The sequence below is a fragment of the Panthera onca genome, chromosome B1 (genome assembly GCF_046562875.1).
Source record: "Panthera onca isolate mPanOnc1 chromosome B1, mPanOnc1 haplotype 2, whole genome shotgun sequence".
Taxonomy (NCBI): Eukaryota; Metazoa; Chordata; class Mammalia; order Carnivora; family Felidae; genus Panthera; species Panthera onca.
Genome location: NC_138342.1, coordinates 161,317,221 through 161,342,869, shown reverse-complemented (window position 1 = coordinate 161,342,869; position 25,649 = coordinate 161,317,221). Strand labels below are relative to the sequence as shown.

At 36.1% G+C, this 25,649-nt stretch overlaps 2 protein-coding genes across 7 annotated transcripts in view; both read right to left on the bottom strand.

Moving 5' to 3' along the window:
* Positions 1 to 5,362, bottom strand: part of ADAM32 (ADAM metallopeptidase domain 32) — a 174,394-nt gene extending 169,032 nt beyond the window's left edge. For 2 of the 6 annotated variants that reach the window (XM_078445534.2, XM_060653507.3), the window contains exon 1: positions 5,135 to 5,362. In XM_078445534.2, the coding sequence (XP_078301660.1) occupies positions 5,135 to 5,192 (58 nt within the window). In that variant the 5' untranslated portion in view covers positions 5,193 to 5,362. The remainder of the gene's footprint in view (positions 1 to 5,134) is intronic. The other 4 variants (XR_009615993.3, XM_060653505.3, XM_060653504.3 and 1 more) reach the window with 4 other exon arrangements.
* A 4,111-nt stretch (positions 5,363 to 9,473) lies between these two features.
* The window catches only part of ADAM9 (ADAM metallopeptidase domain 9), a 145,100-nt gene continuing 128,924 nt past the window's right edge, over positions 9,474 to 25,649 (bottom strand). The window contains exons 19-22 of the mRNA XM_078445536.1: positions 19,472 to 19,613; positions 17,638 to 17,725; positions 12,582 to 12,649; positions 9,474 to 10,938 (exon numbers count right to left, since the gene is read on the bottom strand). Of these exons, the coding sequence (XP_078301662.1) occupies positions 10,845 to 10,938; positions 12,582 to 12,649; positions 17,638 to 17,725; positions 19,472 to 19,613 (392 nt within the window). The 3' untranslated portion in view covers positions 9,474 to 10,844. The remainder of the gene's footprint in view (positions 10,939 to 12,581; positions 12,650 to 17,637; positions 17,726 to 19,471; positions 19,614 to 25,649) is intronic.

Here is a 25,649-nt window from a genome sequence, read left to right as displayed (position 1 = left end):
TAGCCAAAATTATGAAACAGAAGAATTCTCCTCAAAAGAAATTCCAGGAGGAAAGGACAGCCCGAGAGTTGCTCAAAACAGACATAAACAATATATCAGAACAAGAATTTAGAATAACAGTCATTAGACTAATATCTGGGCTTGAAAAAAGCACATAAGACAGCAATCTATTGCTACAGAGATCAAAGATGCAAGAAATAGTTCACGATGAATTAAGAAATGCTATAAATGAGATGCAAAATAAACTAGATGCAGTGACAGCGAGGATGGAAGAAGCAGAGGAGAGAAGGGGTGAAACAGAAAATAAAATTATGGAAAATGATCTGAAAAAAGAGGGAAAGGAAATTACTAGGCCATGTGGGGAGAAATAGAGACCTAAGTGATTCAATGAAATGAAATAATATCCATATCATAGGAGTTCCAGAAGAAGAAGAGAGAGGGAAAGAAGGTTTATTTGAACAAATTATAGCTGAGAACTTCCCTAATCTGGGGAAGGAAATAGGCATCCAAGTCCAGGAGGCACAGACAGCTCCCTTCAAAATCGACAGAAACAGGTCAACAGCATGACATATCATAATGAAACTGGCAAAATACAAAAGTAAAGAGAGAATTCTGAAAGCAGCTGGGGACAAATGGCCTTAACCAACAAGGGTAGACAGATAAGTGTAGTAGTAGAACTGTCCACTAAAACTTGGCAGGCCAGAAGGGAGTGGAAGGAAACATTCAATGTGCTGAATAGGAAAAATATACAGCCAAGAATCCTTTATCCAGCAAAGCTATTGTTCAGAATAGAAGGAGAGATAAAGGCTTTCCCAGACAAACAAAAACTAAGGAGTTATGATCACTAAACTAGCCCTGCAGGAGATCCTAAGGGGGCACTCTGAGTAGAAAGCAGCAAAGACTACAAAGGACCAGAGACTTCACCACAAGTATGAAACCTGCAGATAATACAATGACACTAAATCCATATCTTTCAATAATCACTCTGAATGTAAATGTACTAAATGCCCCAATCAAAAGACATAGGGTATGGGGCACCTGGGTGGCTTAGTCGGTTGGGCATCCAACTTAGGTCATGATCTCATGGTTCATGGGTTTGAGCCCCGCATCAGACTCTGTGCTAACAGCTCAAAGCCTGAAGCCTGCTTTGGATTCTGTGTCTCCCTCTCTCTCTTTCCCTCCCCTGCTCACGCTCTGTCTCTCTCTCTCAAAAATAAACACTAAAAACAAAAAAAGACATAGGGTATCAAAATGGATTTTTAAAAAAAAGACCCATTTATATGCTGCCTACAAGAGACTTATTTTAGACCTAAACACACCTGCAGAGAACCATCTATTGTGCTAATGGATGGCAAAAGAAAGCCAGAGTAGCCATACTTATATGAGACAAACTAGATTTTAAAACCAAGATTTTAAAACAAGAGATGAAGAAGGTCATTATATCATAATTAAGGGGTCTATCCATCAAGAAGGGCTAAAAATTATAAATGTTTATGCCCCAAGTGTGAAGCAACCAAATATATATATATATAAATTAATCACAAACATAAATAAATGTCTATTGTCATTGTCTTTTTTGGAAAAAGTAACAGTCTTAGTTCGGACTTTTTTACATTAAAATTAGAAATACAAAACACATAAGGCTGGAAATGAGATTTTTTTAAATGGTATCAAATAAAAAGCATGATATATAGAAAGTATAAAATATCATAAACAGACTTAAATACAAATATCCTTCCTGGACAGCTGTATGGCTTTTTCAGTTTACTATCTGCATCTGGAAGTTTCAGGGCCCAAGGGCTGTTTTAATTCTTAAAAGTAAAAATATTTTTTAATCTAAGTTTGAGGTTCCTTTGCTAATATACTACGCTCAAAACCTTAGTAGTTTCTCATCTAGTTGCTTTCTGTATAAGTAACACACATACAAAACTTTTTAAAGTCATAATTTTCGGGGCGCCTGGGTGGCTCAGTCAGTTAAGCGTCCAACTGCAGCTCAGGTCACGATCTCACGATCCGGGAGTTCGAGCCCCGCGTCGGGCTCTGGGCTGATGGCTCAGAGCCTGCAGCCTGCTTCCGATTCTGTGTCTCCCTCTCTCTCTGCCCCTCCCCCGTTCATGCTGTCTCTCTCTGTCTCAAAAATAAATAAACGTTAAAAAAAAATTTTTTTAAGTCATAATTTTCAAATCTGCTTTATTTCTTTGCCTTTTATATTCTGGATACTTGGCCCCTTTCAGACAAATGATTTGCAAATACTTTCCCTCATTCTATAATTTCTCTGCCTAACTCCTATTTCTCCCTCCCTCCCCTCTCATCTCTCTCTCTTTCTCTCTTTCAACTAAATGATGGCAACCTTGACTCTATCTGGAAAAATATATGTCCATACCCTTAATTAGAGCTCTTCCCTGAGTAATTTTCTCTATGTGGGAGTTTTTACTGACACTCTGGTGCTCAAACCTTTCTAAATTCCATTTCTTACCATTTGGAATCTGGAATCACTTTTTTAAATCCTGAAAGACCTTGAATTTCTGGATTTATTCCCTATCATTTCTTTTTACAAACTGGCCAATTGTTTCCTGAGATTATATCCTTCTCTTAACACTTTGCCAAACTTGGGTAATGAAACTGACCTCCAACTGCAAAAAAACAACATACCGTTATCTAACTTCGGTAAAACACAGTCATACAGTTTACTATAACTTTATGAAATATACTATGAAACATTTTGTAACTTCCTAACATAGATCTCCATTTTTCCAGTTAGTTTCAATTTTTTGTCATCTACTATCCATTACCCATCATTCACTACCCAGAAGCTCAAAGACATCGATTTTAAGTTTATTATGGCAGCACACCACTTCACAGTTCCAATCTCTATATTGGTCATCTTAGCCTGACCAGGCTATGGAATGGTAATAAATAAAACATTGAAATGTTAACACACTAAAAGCTTATTTGTTTTTCATGTAAAGTTTGGTAAGGATCACCAGGAGCTCTCATTAAAGTAGTGACTCAGAGATCCAGGCTCTCTCCAACTGGTGACACCATAAACTCAGCTCATGGCTTCTCAGGTTACTGTGGCATCAGAAAAGAGAGATGGAAGGATATCAACTCTTAATTGCCTTGATCCAAAAATTACTCACCTCATTTCTTCTCAACCTCATGAGCACGAGATAGTTAAAATGACCCAGTCTGAATGTTAAAAGGCCAAGAAATATGGGCAAAAGATAGATACTCAGTGAACACTAAAGAACTGCCACATAAAAGGATGGAAAATATATATTTACAGAAAATACTAGCCAAAGGAAAGTTGATGTAGCTATGTTAACATCAGCACAAATAGATTTTAATGGGGCAAAAAAGCATTATTAGGAATAAACAGAGAAACCAGAATGAATGAGAAAGAATGAAGCTGAAACTCTACCTCACAGCATATATAAAAATTAAGTTAAAATGGATCAACAACCAAATTTAAGAGATAAAACAATAAAATTCTTAGAAGAGAAAACAAGAGTAAATCTTCATGACTTTAGATTTGGCAATGGATTCTTAAGTATGTCATCATAAACATGAACAACAAAAGAAAACATAAATATATTAGATTTCACCAAAATAAATAACTTTTGTGAATCAAAGGACACTCACAAGAAAAGTAAAGATAGCCTACTGAGAGAAGATATTTGTAAATCATTTGTCTGAAAAAGGTCTAGTCCCGAATATAAGAAGAACTCTTACAGCTTGACAACAAAAATAACCCAATTTTAAAAACAGGCAAAGGACCTGAACACTCATTTCTCCAAATATATACAAATGGTCAACAAGCACATGAAAAGATGCTCAACATCACTAAACAGTGGGGGAATTCATACCATAGAGACATATCCCCTAGGAAGACTATCATCATAAAAAAACATAAACTAACATGTTGACAAGAATGTCGAAATTTGGAACCCTTGTACTCTGCTAGTAGGAATGTAAAATTGTGCAGCCACCATGAAAAACAATGTGATAGTTCCTCAAAAAATTAAAAATAGAGTACCATATGATGCAGCAACTCCTCTTCTAGAAATATACATGCAAAAGAAGTGAACACAGAGACTCAAACAAGTACAAGTACACATGTGTTCGTGGCAGCATTGTTCATAATAGCCCACAAGGAGCTGCAACCCAAATATCTATCTACAGGTAAACAGATAAACAAAATGAAATACGTATTTATCCACTTTTATTCCACACAACAGAATACTACTCGGCCTTAAAAAGAAGAAAATTCTGATACATGCTACAACACAGATGAACGTTGAGGGAGTTATGTGAAATAAACCAATCACAAGAAGAAAAATACTCCAGAATTCCAGTTACATGAGGCACCTGGTATAGTCAAATCCACAGAGACACAAAGTAGAACGGTGGTTTCCAAGACTGCAGGGAGAGGGGAAAGAGGAGGTTAGTGTTTAATGAACAGTACATTCTATGCACTGACACGGGATGGCAAGATTCAGAACAGTAGTGTATAAAAAAGGGAGGAAAATAAGAACATACCTAAAATGTTTGCTTGCATCTAAACCACCTCTAACATATGTTAAAATTTTGTGGATTCTTTATACCGTTCTTTGTACCCTGCCATAATGGACCTCTGTCACTGTCAGCACAGCTGACACAGAATTTTTTTTTTTTCTTTGACAGCAGGACAAATTATTGTCATAGGTATGCCGGATTAGCTATGTTGGAACAAATGGTACGTGAGGAGAATCAGGTTTTTGTTTTTATTTTTGTCTGGATTTTGAGTGGAATTCAAGAAGATTCTAGGGTGCTTCTGAGTACATGATGTGTTGGGGCAGTTTTGTGAGGTGGACGACACACCTGCAGGAAAGGCTGCCCCCAACCCACGTTCAGAGAGGAAGAGATTTGTCCTTGAGTTCACTGAAATGACCTTCCCCTCTCGGAAGTCACTTGTCTATCCCAACAGAACGCCCCCTAAAGGCCGGGTTTCCAGGCGGACCGGCCAAAAGAAACCAGAAGGCAGATCTGAACCGAGTTGGGCCACCGTTTGACAGAAGCAGGAACTCGTTGAAAGAAGGAAAAGAAACACCTTCCTCTGCCCAGACCCAGTGTACCAGGGTCTCCGCTGCCTTACCAGGTCCTGATGCCAGCAAGCCGCGGAGCCCAACAAGCAGCAGCATTAGGAGGAACATGGTGTGGCTTTGGGGCTCCGACAGTGGACTGGGGCGGCGGCCGTTGGGAGCGCTCTAGGGTCGGCGCCGCGGCCGCTCACACGCGCGCATTCGTGGGGCGAAGATCTCGCGAGGCCGCTGCCACGAATGCTAGTCGCCCGCAGCACGCACCCACCTGGCTCCCGACCTAAATCCCGCGTGCCTGGCCCGAGAGAGAGCCTGCAGCTCCTCTGAGGTTGTCCGGACGTCTCTTCGCGCCTGCGGCGTCGCAGTCGCTGTCCATCACTAAACCTTTCTCTTCGTGTTAACAGACCTAACAGATCTAACGCATTAATTGAACTGTACGCTGTTTTGTATCACACACTTCCAGATGTTTTGAAAAACGTGCAGTACTTTCTGAATTTAAAACTATATGCACGCACGCACACTCATATTTACTAAAGGTCGGTTTCTAAACAAACAAAACAACAACAAAACTAGCCAGATGTGTGAAAGACATTCCAAGAAAGGGATAAGTTTTGGTATCTCTGAAAAGAGCTTGCTGTGATTTTTTTTTTTTTTTTCCATGCCTACTGCCCAAATGCGCTGTGTAATCAGGCTGTGTCTACTTTTCTTCCAATCTGGTTCTTCAACAGGCCTTGGCTAGAATTCATGTGTTAGCATTCTCTTGTTCACGAACTTCTCAGTACAGTGACGACTCATTCATTCATGTAGTCAACGAGTTGGAGGAGATTCTTAACCATAGTTGCAGTACTTATGTTCCAGTAGAAAAAATTTCTAAATTCCAAGCCCAGGCTGCCACCTATTTTCTCTTAACCCCCAATGCTTTGGCCACTCCAACTTCTGGTCTTTCCTGAATAAAAATTGCCTTATTCCCTGGGATACAATGTCTCCTCCCTCTCAGCTTCACCTCCAGTCTCTACCTATACGCACTATCTTTTAATTCTTTTGAAGTCCCAAAGAATGAATTAATCAATCATACTAAGTAACAAAGAGGCACACACAGACTAAAAAGCTCCGTGGAAACCAAAAAGCACACTTAGAGAATTACATCGTAAATTGCCATTTGAGATGCGATTTTGCAGAGGCATAGGACTTCAACAGGGCCATCTAGGCCTACAAAAAGAAAAATATGAGCAAAAATAAGGCAAAAATCTACACCCAGCTTGTATCTCAACAGAACAGCCAAAACTAGACTCTAGGCAGTAGTTGAGCCAAAAGCTGGTTTCATCTTGCTTCATAGTATTAGAAGAAAAATTACAGTAAGTACTTAGACTTGTCAATTAGTGGTATTTTCAATGAATTCCTGGTTTATTGGTTCTCTTCTTCAACCTTTCCTGTTTCAATCTTTAATAGAGCAGACTTTATATTACTCTTACTGTGTATATAGCTCTCAACGTAACAGTTTTATGTCCCATCCAGAACTTATATATCACAGTGCCTAATATGATATCTGCAAGGTGATCAAGTTTCAGTAAACATTTATGGAATTCAATAAAATCTGATTTGTGCTTAGAAAACCTGGATTGTGCTTAACCATATGGTTAAAGACCCAAGCAACTGCTTAAGACAAAGAGAAAATGCAATATCCTGAGTGATATAATTTTGTGAACATAGTCAAACAGGGATAAAGTTACATATAATTTATCTAATTATTAAAATGTCTTTATCAGATATTAAAGAAGCCCTTTAATATTTGCAAATTTTGAAGTGATATTTATGGCCAAGAAATTTTACAATTTTAATAGCAATCCAGAATAAATCAAGGCCAAACCTAAGTGAAAAACATGTACATATGGAAACGCTAGCTGGTGCAGTAGGTTCCCCAAAAAACTGAAAATAGAACTACCCTACGACCCAGCAATTGCACTACTAGGTATTTATCCAAGGGATACAGGTGTGCTGTTTCGAAGGGACACCTGCACCCCCATGTTTATAGCAGCACTATTGACAATAGCCAAAGTATGGAAAGAGCCCAAATATCCATCGATGGATGAATGGATAAAGAATATGTGGTATACACACACACACACAATGGAGTATTTCTCGGCAATCAAAAAGAATGAAATCTTGCCATTTGCAACTACATGGATGGAACTGGGGGGTATTATGCTAAGTGAGATTAGTCAGTCAGAGAAAGACAAATATCATATGACTTCACTCATATGAGGACTTTAAGAGACAAAACAGATGAACATAAGGGAAGGGAAACAAAAATAATATAAAAACAGGGAGGGGACAAAACATAAGAGACTTAAATATGGAGAACAGAGGGTTACTGGAGATGTTGTGGGAAGGGAGATGGGCTAAATGGGTAACGGGCACTAAGGAATCTACTCCTGAAATCATTGCTGCACTATATGCTAATTTGGATGTAAATTTAAAAATTAAATTAAAAATTTTTTTAAAAAAAAGGAAACCATGTACGTAAAAATATATACAAAAGTAAAAGAAGTTAAATGATTAAAGGTTTTTAGAAAAACTTTTTGTCTTTTTTTAATGTTTATTTATTAAAATTTTTTTATGTTTATTCATTTTTGAAAGAGAGAGAGCACAAGCAGGGATGGGTGAGAGAGAGGCGGACACAGAATCTGAAGCAGACTCCAGGCTCTGAGCGGTCACCACAGAGCCCAACGCGGGGCTCGAACTCACAAACGATGAGATCATGACCTGAGCCGAAGCCAGACGCTCAACCGACTGAGCCACCCAGGCGCCCCTAATGTTTATTTTGAGAGCAAGTGAGTGAGTGAGGGAGTGGCAGAGAAAGAGGGAGAGAAAGAAAATCCCAAGTAGGCTCTGTGCTGTCAGAGCACAGCCCAATGTAGGGCTCCATCTCACAACTATCATGACCTGAGCTGAAATCAAGAGTCGGATGCTTAACCAACTGAGCCACCCAGCACCCCCTTTTAGAAAAGCTTCATAAATATTAAAAAATCCAAGGAATTACCTAATTCTGGAAAAAGCTTTGAGTTACATAGTTAAAATATTACCGAGGTTTCAGTGATATGAATTACAATAGCAAAAATTGAGACAATATGAGAGAAAGACACAAACATTCTAGTCTTACATGCATTCAGAGGTTTAAACTGAAAGAATCTTCATTTGGGATTGTTTATACTTTTTTTTTTTTTTTTTTAAATGAACACATTAGGTGCACCTGGGTGGCTCAGTCTGTTAAGCATAAAACTTTGGCTCAGGTCGTGATCTCGTGATTCATGGGTTTGAGCCCCACATCACAACTCAGCACTGAGACTTCAGAGCCTGCTTGGGATTCTCTATCTCCCTCTCTCCCTCTGCCCCTCCCCAACTTGTGCTCACTCTCTCTCCCTCTCTCCCTCAAAATAAATAAACTTGACCAAAAAAAGTAAAAATAAATGAACACATTGTTGAAGATTGTGTTTAATTCATTAATGAGGAAAGTGGTAAGGTATTACACCCAGTTCAATGGAGAATCCAAAGATCAGGAATATCGAAATAAATGTGCTAGTGGAGGCAAAATAGGGAGGGATGTCAGCTCAACCTCTCTCTGCTGGGCAGAATTTACCTTTACATCTATGGACAAGAATTATTTTACATTGCTATCAGTTATCTACAACTTAAAGCTGTAAAATAGTTCTATAGAATCCTATAGCTAGGAAGGGTAAATTATCTTCTAGAGTCTAGACTCCAGACAATGCATAGTTTTCCACTGAAGTGGAAACTATATGTCTATATCCTACTGTTCTTTTAAATATTTTTTTAATTTTTATTTATTTTTGAGAGAGAGAGAGAGACAGAGAGAGAGAGAGAGGGGGAAAGACAGAGAGAAAGCACAAGGGGGGGGAGGGGCAGAGAGAGAGACACACACACACACACAGAATCCAAAGCAGGCTCCAGGCTATGAGCTGTCAGTACAGAGCCCAATGCAGGGCTTGAATCCACAAAGGTGAGATCATTACTTCAGCCAAAGTTGGACTCTCAACGAACTGAGACACCCAGGCACCCCATATCCTAACATTCTTTTAATCTACCTGGCCCCTGAGTATTTATCCACCCATGTCCTATGTGCAATTTTTAATATATACCAAATTGTTAAAACAGTGTACCATCTTCAGAGAACTGAAATATCATTCTTCTTCAAAACTAATCTGTTTTCCTTTAATAACAAAAAAGCTACTGCGCACAATTTAGCAGAAATCTGAAAATTAGTGACATAATATCTGTAAAAGTTTGACTAGTAGTTTTATCTAAAACTAATATGATGTTTTAATTAATAAGCTTATAAACAGCTGGGTAATTAGAAAGTTACTGGGTGACACAAAACAGAATTTCAAGTATTTTATTTATTGTAAATGTTATATTTGTATATGTATATATACACAAACCAAATTTTTTTGAAAAACTAATGAAATTCAGTTAATAAACCTATTATTAAACTTTATTATGAAAGGTTATGAAAAATTTTTAAGTGTTCAAAATTTTACCATTCATATCATTTTTTTCCAAAGTAAAAATTCATTTTTTTTACACAGCTGGAATAATAACTACTACACACCACACTTGCTTTTTTGCATTTATCTAAGAAAACCTTTTCTAACTTCTTTTCTCCAGCCTAATTTCTTTGAAAACATTAGTATCAACAGAGACATGATCCAGCACACCTTAGTAAATGTAAACATTCTAAATTATATTAATAGCAAGCTTTGAAGTTTCAGATTTTAAAGTGCTCATAAAATTCTCAAGTGGTTTTATGATATCTCAATTTGACTGAAGATATTATAAGAGCTCCTGCTTTATTACAGCCATGTATCAACAGCATATCTGATTAGTTCTATTAAATACTCCGTACCTTAAAGTTTCATTTATTTAAAATAATGCTATTGTAAAAGAATTCCATGCTTTAACATGATTCATAATAGAAATTCTATTATTAAATTAATTTTTCTAATATTCACTATCCATAGATAAATCCATAGACTCTATTATCCTTAGAATCCATAGAATCATTTATCCATAGAATGATCATAAAAATAGAAGACAATAACTGTATGTGAACACACACATACAAACTTTTAGTATGCTTTGTACTTCCAAAATAAGATTATGATCTCTTAATTGTGGGTTTTGCCCATTCTTCTGAAGACAAAGTGTTCCTTTATTTGTGAAGTGAATGAGATAGACAAGATTATAGCATATGATGATTATTAGTCCGTGCAAGATGAAAAGTATTAGATATTATTGACAGCTAATTAGTTTTCACAGGTATTAGATTATCACGTGTTCAACCAGAAACTACATTAATGACAACTAAGGTCAAAATTCAGAATTACACTTAAGTGCTTAATGACGAAACTTAAACCAATACAGTTAATTTAAGAGTCATTACAATAACATGTTTAAAGTAACATAATCCACGTTCAGTACATTAACATCACGGAACGACTGAATAAAACTTATTCAGTAATGGAAATGGAAATGTTATTCTAGATTCCCTGGCTTTACTGTGTTTCGTAGATTTCTCAATTGCCACTACTCGATTTCTGTTTTTCTATGTTAGTAAAGTTTGTTTCATGGTATTTTGTTGTCATTCATAGTTGCAGCAGGAAGAAAGGCTTTTCAAGAAAATATCAGGAAAAAAAAAAGGATTATCTTAGTTCCCTGAAGATATCTGCAGAAGTAAAGGAAAAAAAAAAATCAAGTGAGGGAACTATATAAAGGAGGTGCAGGTGCAGGACGAGCAGGAATTAAATTTCCCTGAGATGATACTTTCGGTTGTGGTGGAGGTGGCCTGTAAGAGGAAAAAAGACAGTTAATCATGTGTTTCAACTACATGAAATAATACTACTTCATTACAAGCCCAATGTAACACCATCTGTAACACTGCTGACAATTCTGAAGAGTACATTATATTCTGAGATTATTATTCATCTGATATGCAATGGCTAAAGACAAAAACCAGAGCGTAAAATGGAGTAACTACCACAAAGTAATGCTATTCTATAATCAAAAAACATTGTATGAAGGTTCTGGCTTATATATTTTTAAATGTAACAGCACATGAAGTTGAAAAGACAAACTGCAAAACACTCACGAGGTCACTAGCTCCCTGTTTACATAAATAGAGCTGAAATTCCAACTTCCTCAAAACATTACATCCACTCTGAGAATTAAACCTGCTATGACTTCTATACCTGTCCTTAACCTCTCTACCCTTCCTTACCCTCTTCATCTAATTCTAGTATTACTCTACTCCAATAACACACTACCACATTACTTGATGAATATCTGTCTCACGATTTATGTATTCTTCTCTTGATGCACAGCTGGATTTCAATGAACTCTTTATTACATAATAAAGATTATACATGAGGACACTCCCCAGTGTTGCAATTCAATTGTAATTTGAAGGACTTCTGGAGGTGGGAGGGGTAAGATGCATTTTATATACTGCAAAATATCGTAATAAATGCTCCTTCTTTCTGATTTTAAGCCCATCTATTGAGAACTGAAAGATTTTAGTTCTTGTGTTTTTCAGGTCTAGAATTTCCATATAATTCTTTTATTAAAGTTTGCAGTTCTGTGCTGAAATTCTCAATCTTGACTATTAATTCTGTGACATAATTATTACAGTTATTTTAAAGTCTGTGTCTGATAGTGCCACTCACTGGATTGCCCTCTGAGTCTGTTTCTGTGGTCTATTGCTTCTCTTGTTTTAGACACATTGTCTTTTCTTGTGTGTCTGCTTTTGTGATGAGGGGCCAAACATAAAACAAATCATAGAAATAAAGTTGAGGATCTAGTTTACCCTTACTGCTGGGTCCCAACACAAAACCTGGGATGTTTGCCAGGGTACTTCCTCTTTGGCAGGGCTTCAGTTTTAGTCCCCTCAACCCTGTGAATTTGTTGAAAGCTCTCCTCAGTTTCCTAGTCTCTCTGTTCTCATTTTCAGAATAGGTAAATATGTCCAGGACAGTAAAGTGTTCCCCAAAAGATGGAATTATCTCCAGACTGCCTTCTTCTCCTGGGCCCCATACTTCCTCATTTCCTTGGTAGTTCTCTCATGCCTTCAAACACATATTTTATTACACACTGTCTAGCTTTTCTAGCTGTTCCTAATAGGAGGGGCTGGTCTAACCCATCTGGTTTGCCATTGCTGGGTACTTTAAAGGCCCTTGCTTCTGAAACTTACATACACCAAAGGTTGCAGCACCATTTGCTTGTCCTATTCAGACTTCTTTAAGATTTCATTTTGACACTGCACTAATATGACAAAATTTATATCAAAAGATCTTAAAAGCTTCTCTAAAAATTGGATTCGATCTAAACTGTTGATAATAAATACCTTGTGCTAAATTAAATACAAGGGGAAATATTAGACATTAACCCTGGGTTTTATTCTGCTTAAGTAATCTAAGTAAATTCACTTCAGACCTTGATGGGAACTGCTGAGGCTGCTTGGCTGCATAAGTTGGTACTGGAAATCTGTTTGCATATATAGGCTAAAAAAGGAAGAAACAGTTATTACCACAGTGCACTCATAAATTTATTTTCTATACAGTTTATTTTCCATATGAAAGTAATCAATATATTTAAAATTAATGAATAGATTGGGGCACCTAGGTGGCTCAGTCAGTTAAGCATCTAACTCTTGATTTCGGCTCAGACCATGATCTCACAGTTTGTGAGATAGAACCCTGCACTGGACTCTGTGCTGACAGCATGGAGCCTGCTTGGGATTGTCTCTCTCCCTCTCTCTCTGAATCCTCCCATGCACACTATCACTCTCTCTCAAAATAAATTTTAAATAAATAGATAACATTAATAAATAGATGACTTACGATGCTGACATTTAAAAATATTTTGCTTATTCAACATTTTGCCACTGAATGTGGACTACTTAATTCTTTTAAGGTTATTTTTTTTAATTCAATAATACTAAACTATTATAATCTTGGTTTAATCAACTACATTAGTTAAAAGGTAACATGTTTCCTATTTCAATATATTTTAAATAAAAATTTCCAAAAATGTATTGCCAAACATGTATAGTACCTAACTGGTATTGTAAATAGTCCTAATTTACAACGCTTAATTTTGGAATTCATGATATTCTTCCTTGACAAGATAGTTGAAATGAAGTTTTACAATAAAGTGAGAGTCTAAAGCAAATAAGAAAGTAAACAGATAAGCCTCAAATAAGAAAGTAAAAGTAAGAATATTTTTTACACATCACATTTACGTTAGGAAAAGTTAGGGAAGATCAGATGGAATTACTGAATCACCGATAATATGATCCTGACCAAGATGTTGTCTACTAACTGCTGTTATTTTCTAAAGCTCTATGAGTGACAAAATATGCACAGTGTTGGAGAAGACCTTGAACATTCTCTGGGTCCTGCTGTGGAACAGGTGGTCTATTTTTGGCCCCATAAAATGATTTGCTTTTATTGTGAAAATGGAGAAGGGATGCAAGAAAATGTCTCCATCCCTTTCCATTAACCCATAGAAGCAGCACTTTAAAAGGATAGTTCAACTCCACTTCTTGGAATTTATTTGACATATACTTTTACATGTATGCACAGACCTATACAGAAGGATGCTTGATGCTGCATTTTTTTATGGTAACAAGATTAGAAACAACCGGTTTTTAAATCTGTGATAAATCCATAAGATGGAATGGTATAGATATACAGTTATTAAAAACAATAGGATACAGGCTTATTACTCACCAACAGTAGACTAAAATGTTCTAAGTAGAGAACACCTAAAATGCTGGTTAAAATATTAATAGGTATTTTTTAATGCTTGAATGAATTTCTAGGGAGTAAGAAATATCTTAAAGACCCAAAACAGTAAAAGTATGAAAGAGTCCAGAGGATGTAGCAGCATTGGTCCTATGAATGTCTTCCATCCTTGGTGAACTACATTATATGTTTTCAAATAATACATAGATCTAGAAGACAAAACCTGGAGCCTGAGTTGGATGGAATGCTGAATCTAAGACCTAACATAAAAAGCCTAGGCCCCTGAAGGGCAATGTCCTCACTGGATTAACTCAGTGAAGAAACACCTGTCCCGAAGAACAGTGGGGGAACTGCCTAAATAGACGGTGGTGGTGGTAGAAGGGGAATAAAAGAAAATAATCTCTGTGGGTAATTTGTAACCACATACCCATCCTCACAAGGGTTTGGGGGGCCAGAGTTCATAACACTTGTGCGGCCCAAAATACCAACAAAAATTTTAATTTAGAGAAGCTGAAATTGACCCCAGGCATGTGGCCAAGGGAAATATACACACTCTCTGTAGGAACTCTATAATTCAGGACTGAAATAAAATTTCATATAAAATTCTCCCATATAAAATTCCAGAGAATATGAGTTTACAATCAGTATCACAAAGCACACTAACAAATAAGCCACTGTAAGAATCAGTAGAAATAACAAACCAAGACTGCACACATTAAAATGATCAGATAAAGCACAAAAAGTAGGTATTTTTATATGTTTAAAGAAATGAATCCTTTTAAAAAAAAATGAAGCTACAAGAAACTATCACAAATAAGTGGCAGATCTGAATCTAATTTATGTAACAATGTATCTAAACACAAGCAGACGAGAAAAATGACATGGGGCAAGAGGGAAACTAAATCAGCCCAAAAAAATAGAAGAGGATTTGTGGTGTGGGAAGAAAACAGAAAGAAAAAAAAAAAAAAAACAGGAAAATTAAAGATCATAAAGTAATATGGTAGAAAAACTACATTAATAATTGCAATCAGCATAAAGTCTCCAGTTAAAAGACAAATATTTTGGGGGCGCCTGGGTGGCTTAGTTGATTAACGTCTGACTTCGGCTCAAGTCATGATCTCACGATTCGTGGGTTCAAGCCCCGCGTTGGGCTCTGTGCTGATGGCTCGGAGCCTGGAGCCTGCTTCCCTCTCCCTCTCCCTCCCCCTCTCCCCCTCTCCCTCCCCCTCTCCCCCTCTCCCCCTCTCCCTCTCCCTCTCCCCCTCTCCCTCTCCCTCTCCCCCTCTCCCTTCCCCTCTCCCCCTCTCCCTCTCCCTCTCCCAAAACTAAATAAACATTGGGGCGCCTGGGTGGTTCAGTCAGTTAAGCGTCAGACTTCAGCTCAGGTCACAATCTCACGGTGGGTGAGTTCAAGCCCTGCGTTGGGCTCTGGGCTGATGGCTCAGAGCCTGGAGCCTGCTTCCGATTCTGTGTCTCCCTCTCTCTCTGCCCCTCCCCCGTTCATGCTCTGTCTCTCTCTGTCTCAAAAATAAATAAAGGTTAAAAAAAAAAAAAAACTAAATAAACATTAAAAAAAAAATTTTTAAGACAAATATTTTTTAAAAAATTTTAAATAAAATATTGTGTTTATAAGAGACAACATTAGGACAAAAAAATTACATGTAACGGATATAAGCTAATATGAAACAAATAAATTGCTGTATTCATATTTCAAAAATGGATTTGAGAAGAGAGATGATCTTTCCCAATTTCATAAATAAGGACTCTGACTACCAACAGCTGAAAACCTTTAAAAACAGCTATCAGGAACTGCTTTAAGTACTTCTCACAATCAACATGAAAGATGTCACTGGAAGAACATGGAGAAATATTTAAATATGCCAGGGGGGGGCGGCTGGGTGGCTCAGTTGGTTAAGCATCCGACTTCAGCTCAGGTCATGATCTTGTGGTTCGTGGGTTCAAGCCCCACATTGGACTCTGTGCTGATAGCTCAGAACCTGGAGCCTGTTTCAGATTCTGCCTCCTCCTCTCTCTCTGCCTCCTCCCTGCTCCCTCTCTCTCAAAAAATAAATAAACATCAAAAAAACAAAAGGTTTTTTTAATATGCCAAGGAAACTGAAAGCTTTCCCACCAAGATCAGGAATATAAGGATGCTTGCTTTTACCACTGCTATTCAACATAGTACTGGAAGATCTAGCCAGAGCAACTGGACAAGAAAATTATGGAAATAAAAGACATCCAAGTCAGAAAGAAGTAAAACTACCTCTATTCACAAATAACATGATCCTATGTAACAGAAAACCCCAAAGGGTCCACAAGAAAGCTACTAAAGCTAATAAATGAATTCAGCAGAGATACAGGAAGTAACATGAACATGCAAAATCAGCAATGAAAAATCCAAAAAGGAAATTAAGAAAGCGGTTCCATTTACAATAGCATCCAAAAGAATAAAACACCTAATAATAAACTTAACCAAGAAGGTTGAAGACTTGTATAGTGAAAATTACAAAACACTGCTGAAAGTAATTAAAGTAGACCTAAGTAAATGCAAAGACAACTGGTGTTCATGGGTTCAAAGTCTCAACACTGTCAAGATATGTCAATACAACCCAAAGTGATCTACAGATCCAACACAACACCTATCAAAATTCTGCCTTTTTTGCAGAAATGGAAAAGTACATTCCCAAATCATATGGAATCAAAGGGGCCTTAAGTAACAAAAAATCTTGAAAAAGAAGAAAAAAGTTGCTGGACTCACAATTTGCAATTTCAAAACTCATTATAGCTCTACAATAATTAAATCATGTAGAATTGCCATAATGATGGAAATACGGTCCAAATGAATAGAACTGAGAGTATAGAAAGAAACCTATACATCTATGGCCAACTGCTTTTCCACAAGGTGCTAAATCTACTCAATGAAGAAAGAATAGTCTCTTCAACAAATAGGGCCAAGACAAATAGATTTCTACATGCAAAAGAATGACATTGAACCCTACTTCATATCATATACAAAAATTACTCAAACTGGATCAAAGACCTAATAATAAGAACAAATATCATAAGCCTCTTAAAACATACAAGTAAATATTCATGACCTTGGATTTGACAATAGATTGTTAGATATGACATCAAAACACGAGCAATAAAGGGAAAGAAAGATAAATTGCACTTCATAAAAATTAAAATCTTTTGTGCACCAAAGGATATTATCAACAAAGTGAGAAGACAGAATGGAAGAAAATATCTGCAAATCATATATCTGGTAAAGTGTTAACATCCAGAAGTTCAAAACATTTGAAGTAATATCATATATTTTTTAGGGATATATGCATATGAAAAAAAAGGATATTATCCTAGTATTCCCTAAAACACTCAGAGGAACAGTGTTTACTGTTCCATTACTGAGACAATTAGGCCTATTGCAGAAGCTCAGCACTAGGTCTTTGGCCACATGCCCTAGGGAAGCCAGGCATTAAAAACAGAAAGATAGCAGACACAGAAAAACACAGTGACAGTATAGATCCCATGTCATTTCCCAATCTTGATTTCAGGACAAAGCATTCCTAATGTCTACGTATCTTCTCCCGACTTCTCTGAGCCAGGGACCCTACCCAGAGACCACACTCTTAAATTATAAAGAAATCATCAATGCTTATTTCTATATCCATGTAACAATAATTTTTTTTCATTTTTAGCAATGTGATACCATAATAAATTTTGTTTGTTTGTCTGAAACTTACAGCTTCTCTGGGAGGAGTCACTGAAGAAACAGGTCGAGGAACACTCGCTGGCTGTCTAGAAGCTTTCGCTTGATTTTTGCCATCTGATCTGAAAGAGACAATTACTTTTCAGCCAAGGTAAGATTGGAACATTTCTACATGATATGTAGAAAATGACATTGCATTTTTTCAAATACAGAATAATGATGTCTGCAGTGGTGGTAATGATGATCATGATGATAATTAAAACTTTTATGGCACTTTTAACCGCTTTCACGTATTTTCAATCCTTACAGCACTGAAAAGTTTTGTTAATTCCACTTTACAATTAAATAAACTAAAATTCTAAGAAACTATAAAATTTGGCCAACTAGGCCAGTGTTTCCAAACTTTTCTCTTCAAGCGTTCCTAAAAGCAAAAAGCAAATGCATATTCTTAGGCTGAATACACAAAACGTTAAGTAGTCACTCTAAAAATTAGGAAGTCCAAGAGGAGCAAACAAGCTGGTTGGAAAGATACCAATTAAATTTTAGACATGCTGAGGTAACAGCAAGTCAGCTCAACAGAGATGCATAGGAGAGAGCTATGATTATGGAACTAAAATTTCAGAGATGCAGACTGGAGAATTATCTATGGATTGGTCAGTTTGAGTGTGGCAGGAAGTAAGAGAAAGAAAGAATAGGAGATAAATCTGTTTTAGAATACGTTAAAAATTAAAACTCACATCAGAGTACTCTATCAAAATATATTAAATAAGAAATCATCATGATAAACTATTTTTATTATAATAAAAACTCATTTTTAAATAATTACATTATGCTAACAATGGACTATGGATTTTGTTAATAATCTCCCATTTAATCCTCATATCAACCCTAAGAGACAGGTAATATTATCCCTATTTCAGAGGAAATAAACCAAAGTTCAGAGAGCTTTATTTATTATTCCAGTTCACAATTCTAGCATATGACAAGCTAGATCTTAGATCTGATTACAAGGCCAGTATGCTATATGTTATATTCGAACACGCTAGTATGTTCTATTCGAAAGCCAACATGTTAGAAGTGATAGTTGAGAGACAGTCGTGCAGGAGTCCAACACAGACCAGAAATGTCAGGTGTCTGAATTATAATAGCCCTTCCTTCCATCAAAACTAATTTCTTAAAAACTTATGATTCACAAAATAGGAGTGCATGGTGATGCAGTCGGTTAAGCAACCGACTTTGGTTCACGTCATGATCTCACTGTTTGTGAGTTCGAGCCCCACGTCGGGCTCTGTACCGACAGCTCAGAGCCTGGAGCCTGCTTCAGATTCTATGTCTCCCTCTCTCTCTGCCCCTACCCCACTTATGCTCGCTCTCTCTTTCTCTCTCTCTCTCTCTCTCTCTCTCTCTCTCAAAAATAAACATTTAAAAAAAATCATAATTCACAAAGTATGTTTTCAGTATTAAATATTCTTCCTTTATGATAACTGATACTTGAAATATACATGGAAAAAAATTTTTGACATTTACATTTTTTATCTTTCACCCATATTTTAACATCTAATTAAGAAGCTCAAGTCACAAGCTATAGCCCCAAATGATACTTACCCGACTATCAGAAATCAATGTCAAACAAATGAAGCCTAAGGGCCATTTTCAGTAGCATACAGGCTGGTCATTATAATCTTTTCCCTCACCATTATAAGAGGTGGCTGAATCACCACTATCCTTTAACCTCTGCTAATTATGTCAAAAAAATAGAAAGAACCCTTAGAACTCTATTTTTAAACCAACCTCTATGATATGACTGTCATCATTAATAATTACTTTAAATTCTCTATTATGAATTTAAAAGAAAAAAATTTAAGTACTCATATGTTTGTGATCTCTTCTTTCTGAAGTAGCTTTTCCATAGTTGATCTCTTTTGATGAAGACAAAAGCAGCAAACACAATAAGGGGAACAATTACAAAGAAGAATACCAGAAGTCCATCTCTCAATGCAGTACTCTTTTCTAGAGAAAAGAATTTTATATTAATGATCATTAAATTAGAAGTTAACACATATTAACTAAAACATACTAGGTGATTATAAATGTTTTACATTAATTTTCACATTGTTCAAAAGTCAAACTGACAGAAACAATTCATTTGAGAAGTCTTGCTTATACCTCTTCCCTAACTACTTCATCTTTGCCTTTCCATTAGATAACCACTTTCATTGGTTTCTTACAGTATTCCTTCATGCAAACATAAGCAAAAATAAAGTATGCTTTTATTGCCAACCCTTTCTTACACAAAAGGTAGCATATCATAAACACTATGGAGCACATCCATTTTTTTTTTTTTTTTTTTTTGCTTCTATGTACATCTTCCCAAACCATACAGAGGACCACCTCATTTTCTATACAGCTATACAAAACTCCATTACAAGGATGTCCTACAGTTTATCTAGCCAGTGCCCTACCAATACTTTTATTTTTCCTATCTTTTGCTATTCTAAAAAAAATGCTATAATAAATAACCTTGTACATATATCATATCATATTGGTACAGCCATATGTATAGAATAATTTTGCAGAAGTAGAATTGCTGTATCAGAGAGTAAAGGCATTCATCATTTTTTAAGGCACTGTTAAACTGTCCGCCACAGCGGTGGTTACAATTTAGCATGCCAGCCAGCAATATATAAGAATTCCTCATTGTATCACCCATAGAGTCAACCTTCTGCATTTTTGCCAACCTGTTAGGTGAAAAATTGTACCTTATATAATTTTAATTTACATTTTTTTTATATTATGAGGAAAACAACTGTTCACGTGTAAGGAAATACTGTATTTCTTTTTCTGTCCAATCTATTTTTCTATTGGACTATTGTTTTTTTTCTTCTCAGTTTCTAAAGGTTCTTTATACATTAGGAAACTAGCTTTGTCTGTGATATGAGTTGGAAATATTTTTCCTATTTTATCATTTGTCTTAGGATCCAATGCTTTTCTCTATGCATACATTTATTGTTTTTAGGTATTTAATTTTATCAATATTATTTTTTCTGGTTTCTAGGTTGTAAGTCTTATTATAAATCTTAAAAATTCATTAATTCATATTAATTTGATATATATGCCATGTTCATTAGGAAAAGAAAAAATATACTAAATATAAACAGCAGTGGTAAACTATAAAGTTGTCTATAAAATATTAAGTTTATAAAAGTACCAAAACTTTCTGTTAAAGCTTGTATGAAACTACATGAAATAGAATTCAACCCAATTAAAAATAAGAATATAAAAAATTAAAGTCAGTTTGATGTCTCATTTCATACTTACTAATGAGTAGACAGAATTTAAATTAAAGCAACCAACACTGACAAGGTTATATTGAAACTGATACCGTCATACTATCAGTGACATTAACGTAAATTCATTTGGAATTGTGGTCAAGAACCATAAAAAGGATTCTACCTTCAACCTAATAAGCTCATTACTGGCAATCTATCCTTCAACTGGAAAAAATGCATAAGTATTAGTATGTTATCAGTGCATATCAAAAACTTAGAAACCTAATGTCAAATAACTAGAAAACAGCTAAGTCAAGTTATAGCACACCCACTCAATGGAATGATAAAGAGCCACTGAAGTCCATAGTTCCAACTTTCCACTTCTAGTCAAGATGGAATAACAGGGACCAGATTTATCCTGTGAGCTAAAATAACCAGAAAACCAGGCAAAATACATTAAGCAACAGTTTTCAAGACATTGGGCACATCAGGTAACAAAGAAAAGTGATCCCTGAGAGAAAACAAATAAGGTGAGCTTTGCTGCTCAGGGAAAGCTAACAGATCATAATGACAGTGAGGGAAGCTCAGTGGTCTCCTTGAATTGAGGAGATGGAGCTGGTTGTCTGAGGAAGCCAAGGCAGCTAGAGTTCATGGAGCAAAGTACTGGACAGCAGAGCTACACAGACAGAACTTAAAAGATCTGCAAAGGGCCCCTCTCAAATATTTAGTTGAGTACTGATCAATGTATGCATGTAAAGAAAACACCTGAAGCCAGAGAAAGAATCCTCTAAAAGGATCAGTGGGAACAAACCACACAGGTCACATAGAATGAGGAAGAGTGCCTCTTCCTACCATTCACAGTAGAAAACTTCATCATCAATGTGGCACTGAGTGGAATAAACAGAAGGCTTTTTGCCTCAGTAATGGGACAAAATTAGCCCTAGACTAATTGCTGTTCAAGTCCTGCTTAATAGAGCTTAAAAGCAAGACCCAGAAGGATCAAACTATGTCCAAGTAACATCAGCACTCAAGAACAAAGTTCATCAATAGAAATCCCAAAATACCTAGTATCCAACAAGGCAAAATTCACAGTTACTGGCATCTAGTTAAAAAAAAAAAAAAAAATTACTGGGCATGCAAAGAAGAAACATATGACTCAAAATGAGGAGAAAAATCAAGAAAATGATACAGATGATAGAATTAGTAGACAAAAACACTGTAAGTTATTATAATTGTATTACAACTATATGTTCAAGAAGCTAAAGATTGAACACGCTACGTAGAGATATGAAACTAATGAAAAAAACTAGAACTTATAGAAATAAAAACCACAATGTCTATGATAAAAACACACTGGATGGAATTAATGGCAGATAAAACATCAGAGAATAAGAGTGAATTTGAAGAATAACAATAGACTATTTGAAATTAAATACAGAGAATAAGGAATTTAAAAAAAAATCAAGGCAAAACAGTGAAATGTTAAAGAACTCCAAGTAGCCAAATATACATGCAACTGGAGTCCTGAAGAACAGGAAGAAGAAAGACAGAAAAAAATATCTGAAGAAATAATGACCACAATCTTTCCAAATTTGAAGGAAACTATAAAAGCACAAATCCAAAAATTCCAACAAATCCCAAACACACCAAGGCACATTATAACCAAATACTAAAAACCAGAGATAAAGAGAAAATCTTACAAGCAACCAGACAGTGAAAAAGACACCTAAAAAAACAAAAGACCAAAAAAGAAAAGATGATGGCCAATTTCTCAGGAAAAGCAATGCCGAAAGACAATGGAGAAACATCTTTGAAGAAGTAGAAGAGGGAGGGAAAAACTGCCACCCTTTCATAATATAAAGTTAATAAATGTAAGTTAATAATAACTTTACCCAGTTATTATTCAAGAAAGAAAGCAAAATAAAAACTTTTTAAGATACACAAATGCTAAAAGTATTTGTCACTGGTAGAGCTGCATTACAAGAAATGTGAAAAGAAGTCCTTCAAGCAAAAATTGAATGATACCAGATGGAAATATAATTTTCAGAAATGAAGACCACCAGAAATGGTAATTATGTGGGTAAATATAAAGACCTTTTCTATCATTTAAACCTCCTTAAGAGATAACCAACTGTTTAAAGCAGAAATAATAACAATGTATGGTAGGGTTTATAACATATACAAAATATGACGGCAATAGCACGAAAGCCAGGAGGAGAGAAAGGGAAGCAACGGAGTGAAGTGGAAAGTATCACATGAAGCAGGACTGTGATAGAAAAATAGCAATATGATAGATTTAAACCCAAACATCAATAATAAAATTAAATGTAAGTGGTCAATGGGGCGCCTGGGTGGCTCATTCGGTTAAACGTCCAACTTCAGCTCAGGTCATGATCTCATGATCTGTGGGTTCGAGCCCCGTGTTAGGGCTCTGTGCTAAGCTGCTCGGAGCCTGGAGCCTGCTTCAAATTCTGTATTTCCCTCTCTCTCTGCCCCTCCCCCGCTCACACTGTCTCTCTCTCTCTCTCTCTCTCTCTCAAAAATAAATAGCATTAAAAAAATCTTTTTAATTAAAAAAAATAATAAATGTAAGTGGTCAAAACAACTCAATTGAAATGCAAAGATTGACAGACTGACAAAAAAAAGCAAAACCAAACTATATCCTGCCTACTAGAAACCCACTTTAAATACAAAGACACAAGTAGATTGAAAATAGAATGAGAAAGGATTTCCCATGCTGATTAATCAAAAGAAATCTGGAGTAGCTATATTAATTTCTAATTGCAAAGCACTGAATATTAACAGGTATAAGGAGAGCTACTTCATAATGATAAAGGGATCAGTTTGTCAACAGAACAGAGCTTCACATTACATGGAACAAAAACTGACAGAACTTCCATGACAAACAGGCAGATTCACAGTTATAACAATACCAGAGATTTCAATATTCCTCTCTCAAAATTGACAGAACAGGTATACAGAAATCGGTAAGGAGATACAAAATTTAAACATCTGTCAACTAACATGAACTAATTATTTATAAAACACTCTAACCAATGATAGCAGAATGCACATTCTTTTCAAGTGTATATAAACTAATTATTAAGATAAACCACAATCTGGAACATAAAACAAGTTTTGGAAAATATACAAGTATTTGAGTCATATAAACTATGTTCCTGACTACGGTGTAATAAATGGAAAATCAATAACACTAAGGTATCTAAAAATCCCTCAGATACTTCAAAGCAAAGCATTTTTTAATAACTCATGAGTCAAAGAAAAAAAATAAAAATACATTAGAAGTTAGGTTGAGATGAATTAAAACAAAGGCACAACATATCAAAATTAGTGGGATACAAAAAAAAAAAAAAAAAACAGTTCTTAGAGGAAAACTGATAGCACTACAACACCTATATTAGAAAAGAAAAAAGGTTTTGGGGTGCCTGGGTGGCTCAGTGGGTTAAGCGTCCAACTTTGGCTCAAGTCAGGACCTCAGGGTTTGTGAGTTAGAGCCCCGCATCAGGCTGTCTCTGCTGTCAGTGCAAAGCCCTCTTCGGATCCTCTGTCTCCCTCTCTCTGCCCCTCCCCCACTCTCTCACAGGAGCACTGTCTCTATGTCTCTCTCAAAAATAAATGAACACTAAAAAAAAAAAGCAAAGCAAAAAGGTCTCAAATCAATTACCTCATCTTTTACCTTAAGAAACTAGAAAAAGAACCACAAATGAAACCCAAAGTAAGCAGACCAAGAGAAAATATTTACAAAGGATATATGTCAGAAAGGACTTGTATACAGAATAAGGAACTCAAGAAGACAACCTAACTAAAAACCGGACAAAAAGATTTGAACAGACACTTCACCAAAGAAGATATGTGGATGGCAAATAAGTGAACAAAAAAAAATGTTCATCATTAGTAATCAGAGAAATTCTATTACACTAGAAGGCTAAAATTAGCCATCTGCTAGAAGGGCTAAAATTAAAAAGACTGACCACACCAAGTGTTGAAGAGGACGTGGAGAAATTAGAGCCCTCCCATGCAGCTGGGGAGAATATAAAGTGGTACAACCACTTGGGGAAACAGTTTGGCAATTCCTTAAAATGCTAAACATAAGCACACTCTATGAACAACCATTCTACTTTGTAATTACCCAAGAGAAAGCAAGCATATATTCTCACTAGGAAGACACTGGTGAACAAGGAGCTCATTCATAGTCTATCAGGGGAAAAAAAAATTAGTAACTAATTACTATAGAATGTGATAGTGCTTACAATAAAAGGAGAACAAATAAAGAGAGCACATTTATTCAGATTTACACAGTCAGGAGAAACTTTCTAGAGAAAGTAAGGTATAAACTGAAGTATGAGTAGCAATTAACCAAGTTTCTACAATGTGACTATAATACTGTATGAAGACCAGAGGTAAAAGAGTAGCCTGTTAAAGGAAACAAAAGAAGTTACAATGTCTTTTTTTTTTCCTTTTAGAGAGAGAGAGAACACATGCGAGACTGGGGGAGAGGGGCAAGGAAAGGAAAGAGAGAACTTTTTTTTTAAATATTTACTTATTTTGAGAGGATCGGGAGGGCTGGAGAGAGAGAGAGAAAGAAAGAAAATCTCAAGCAGGCTCTGAGTTGTCAGCACGGAACCCAATGCAGGGCTCAATCCTACAACCCTGGAATCATGACCTGAGCCAAAATTAAGAGTCAGACACTCAACCACTCAACCCTCAACCAACTGAGCCACCCAGCCACCACAAAAAGTTTACCATGTCTTAAGCA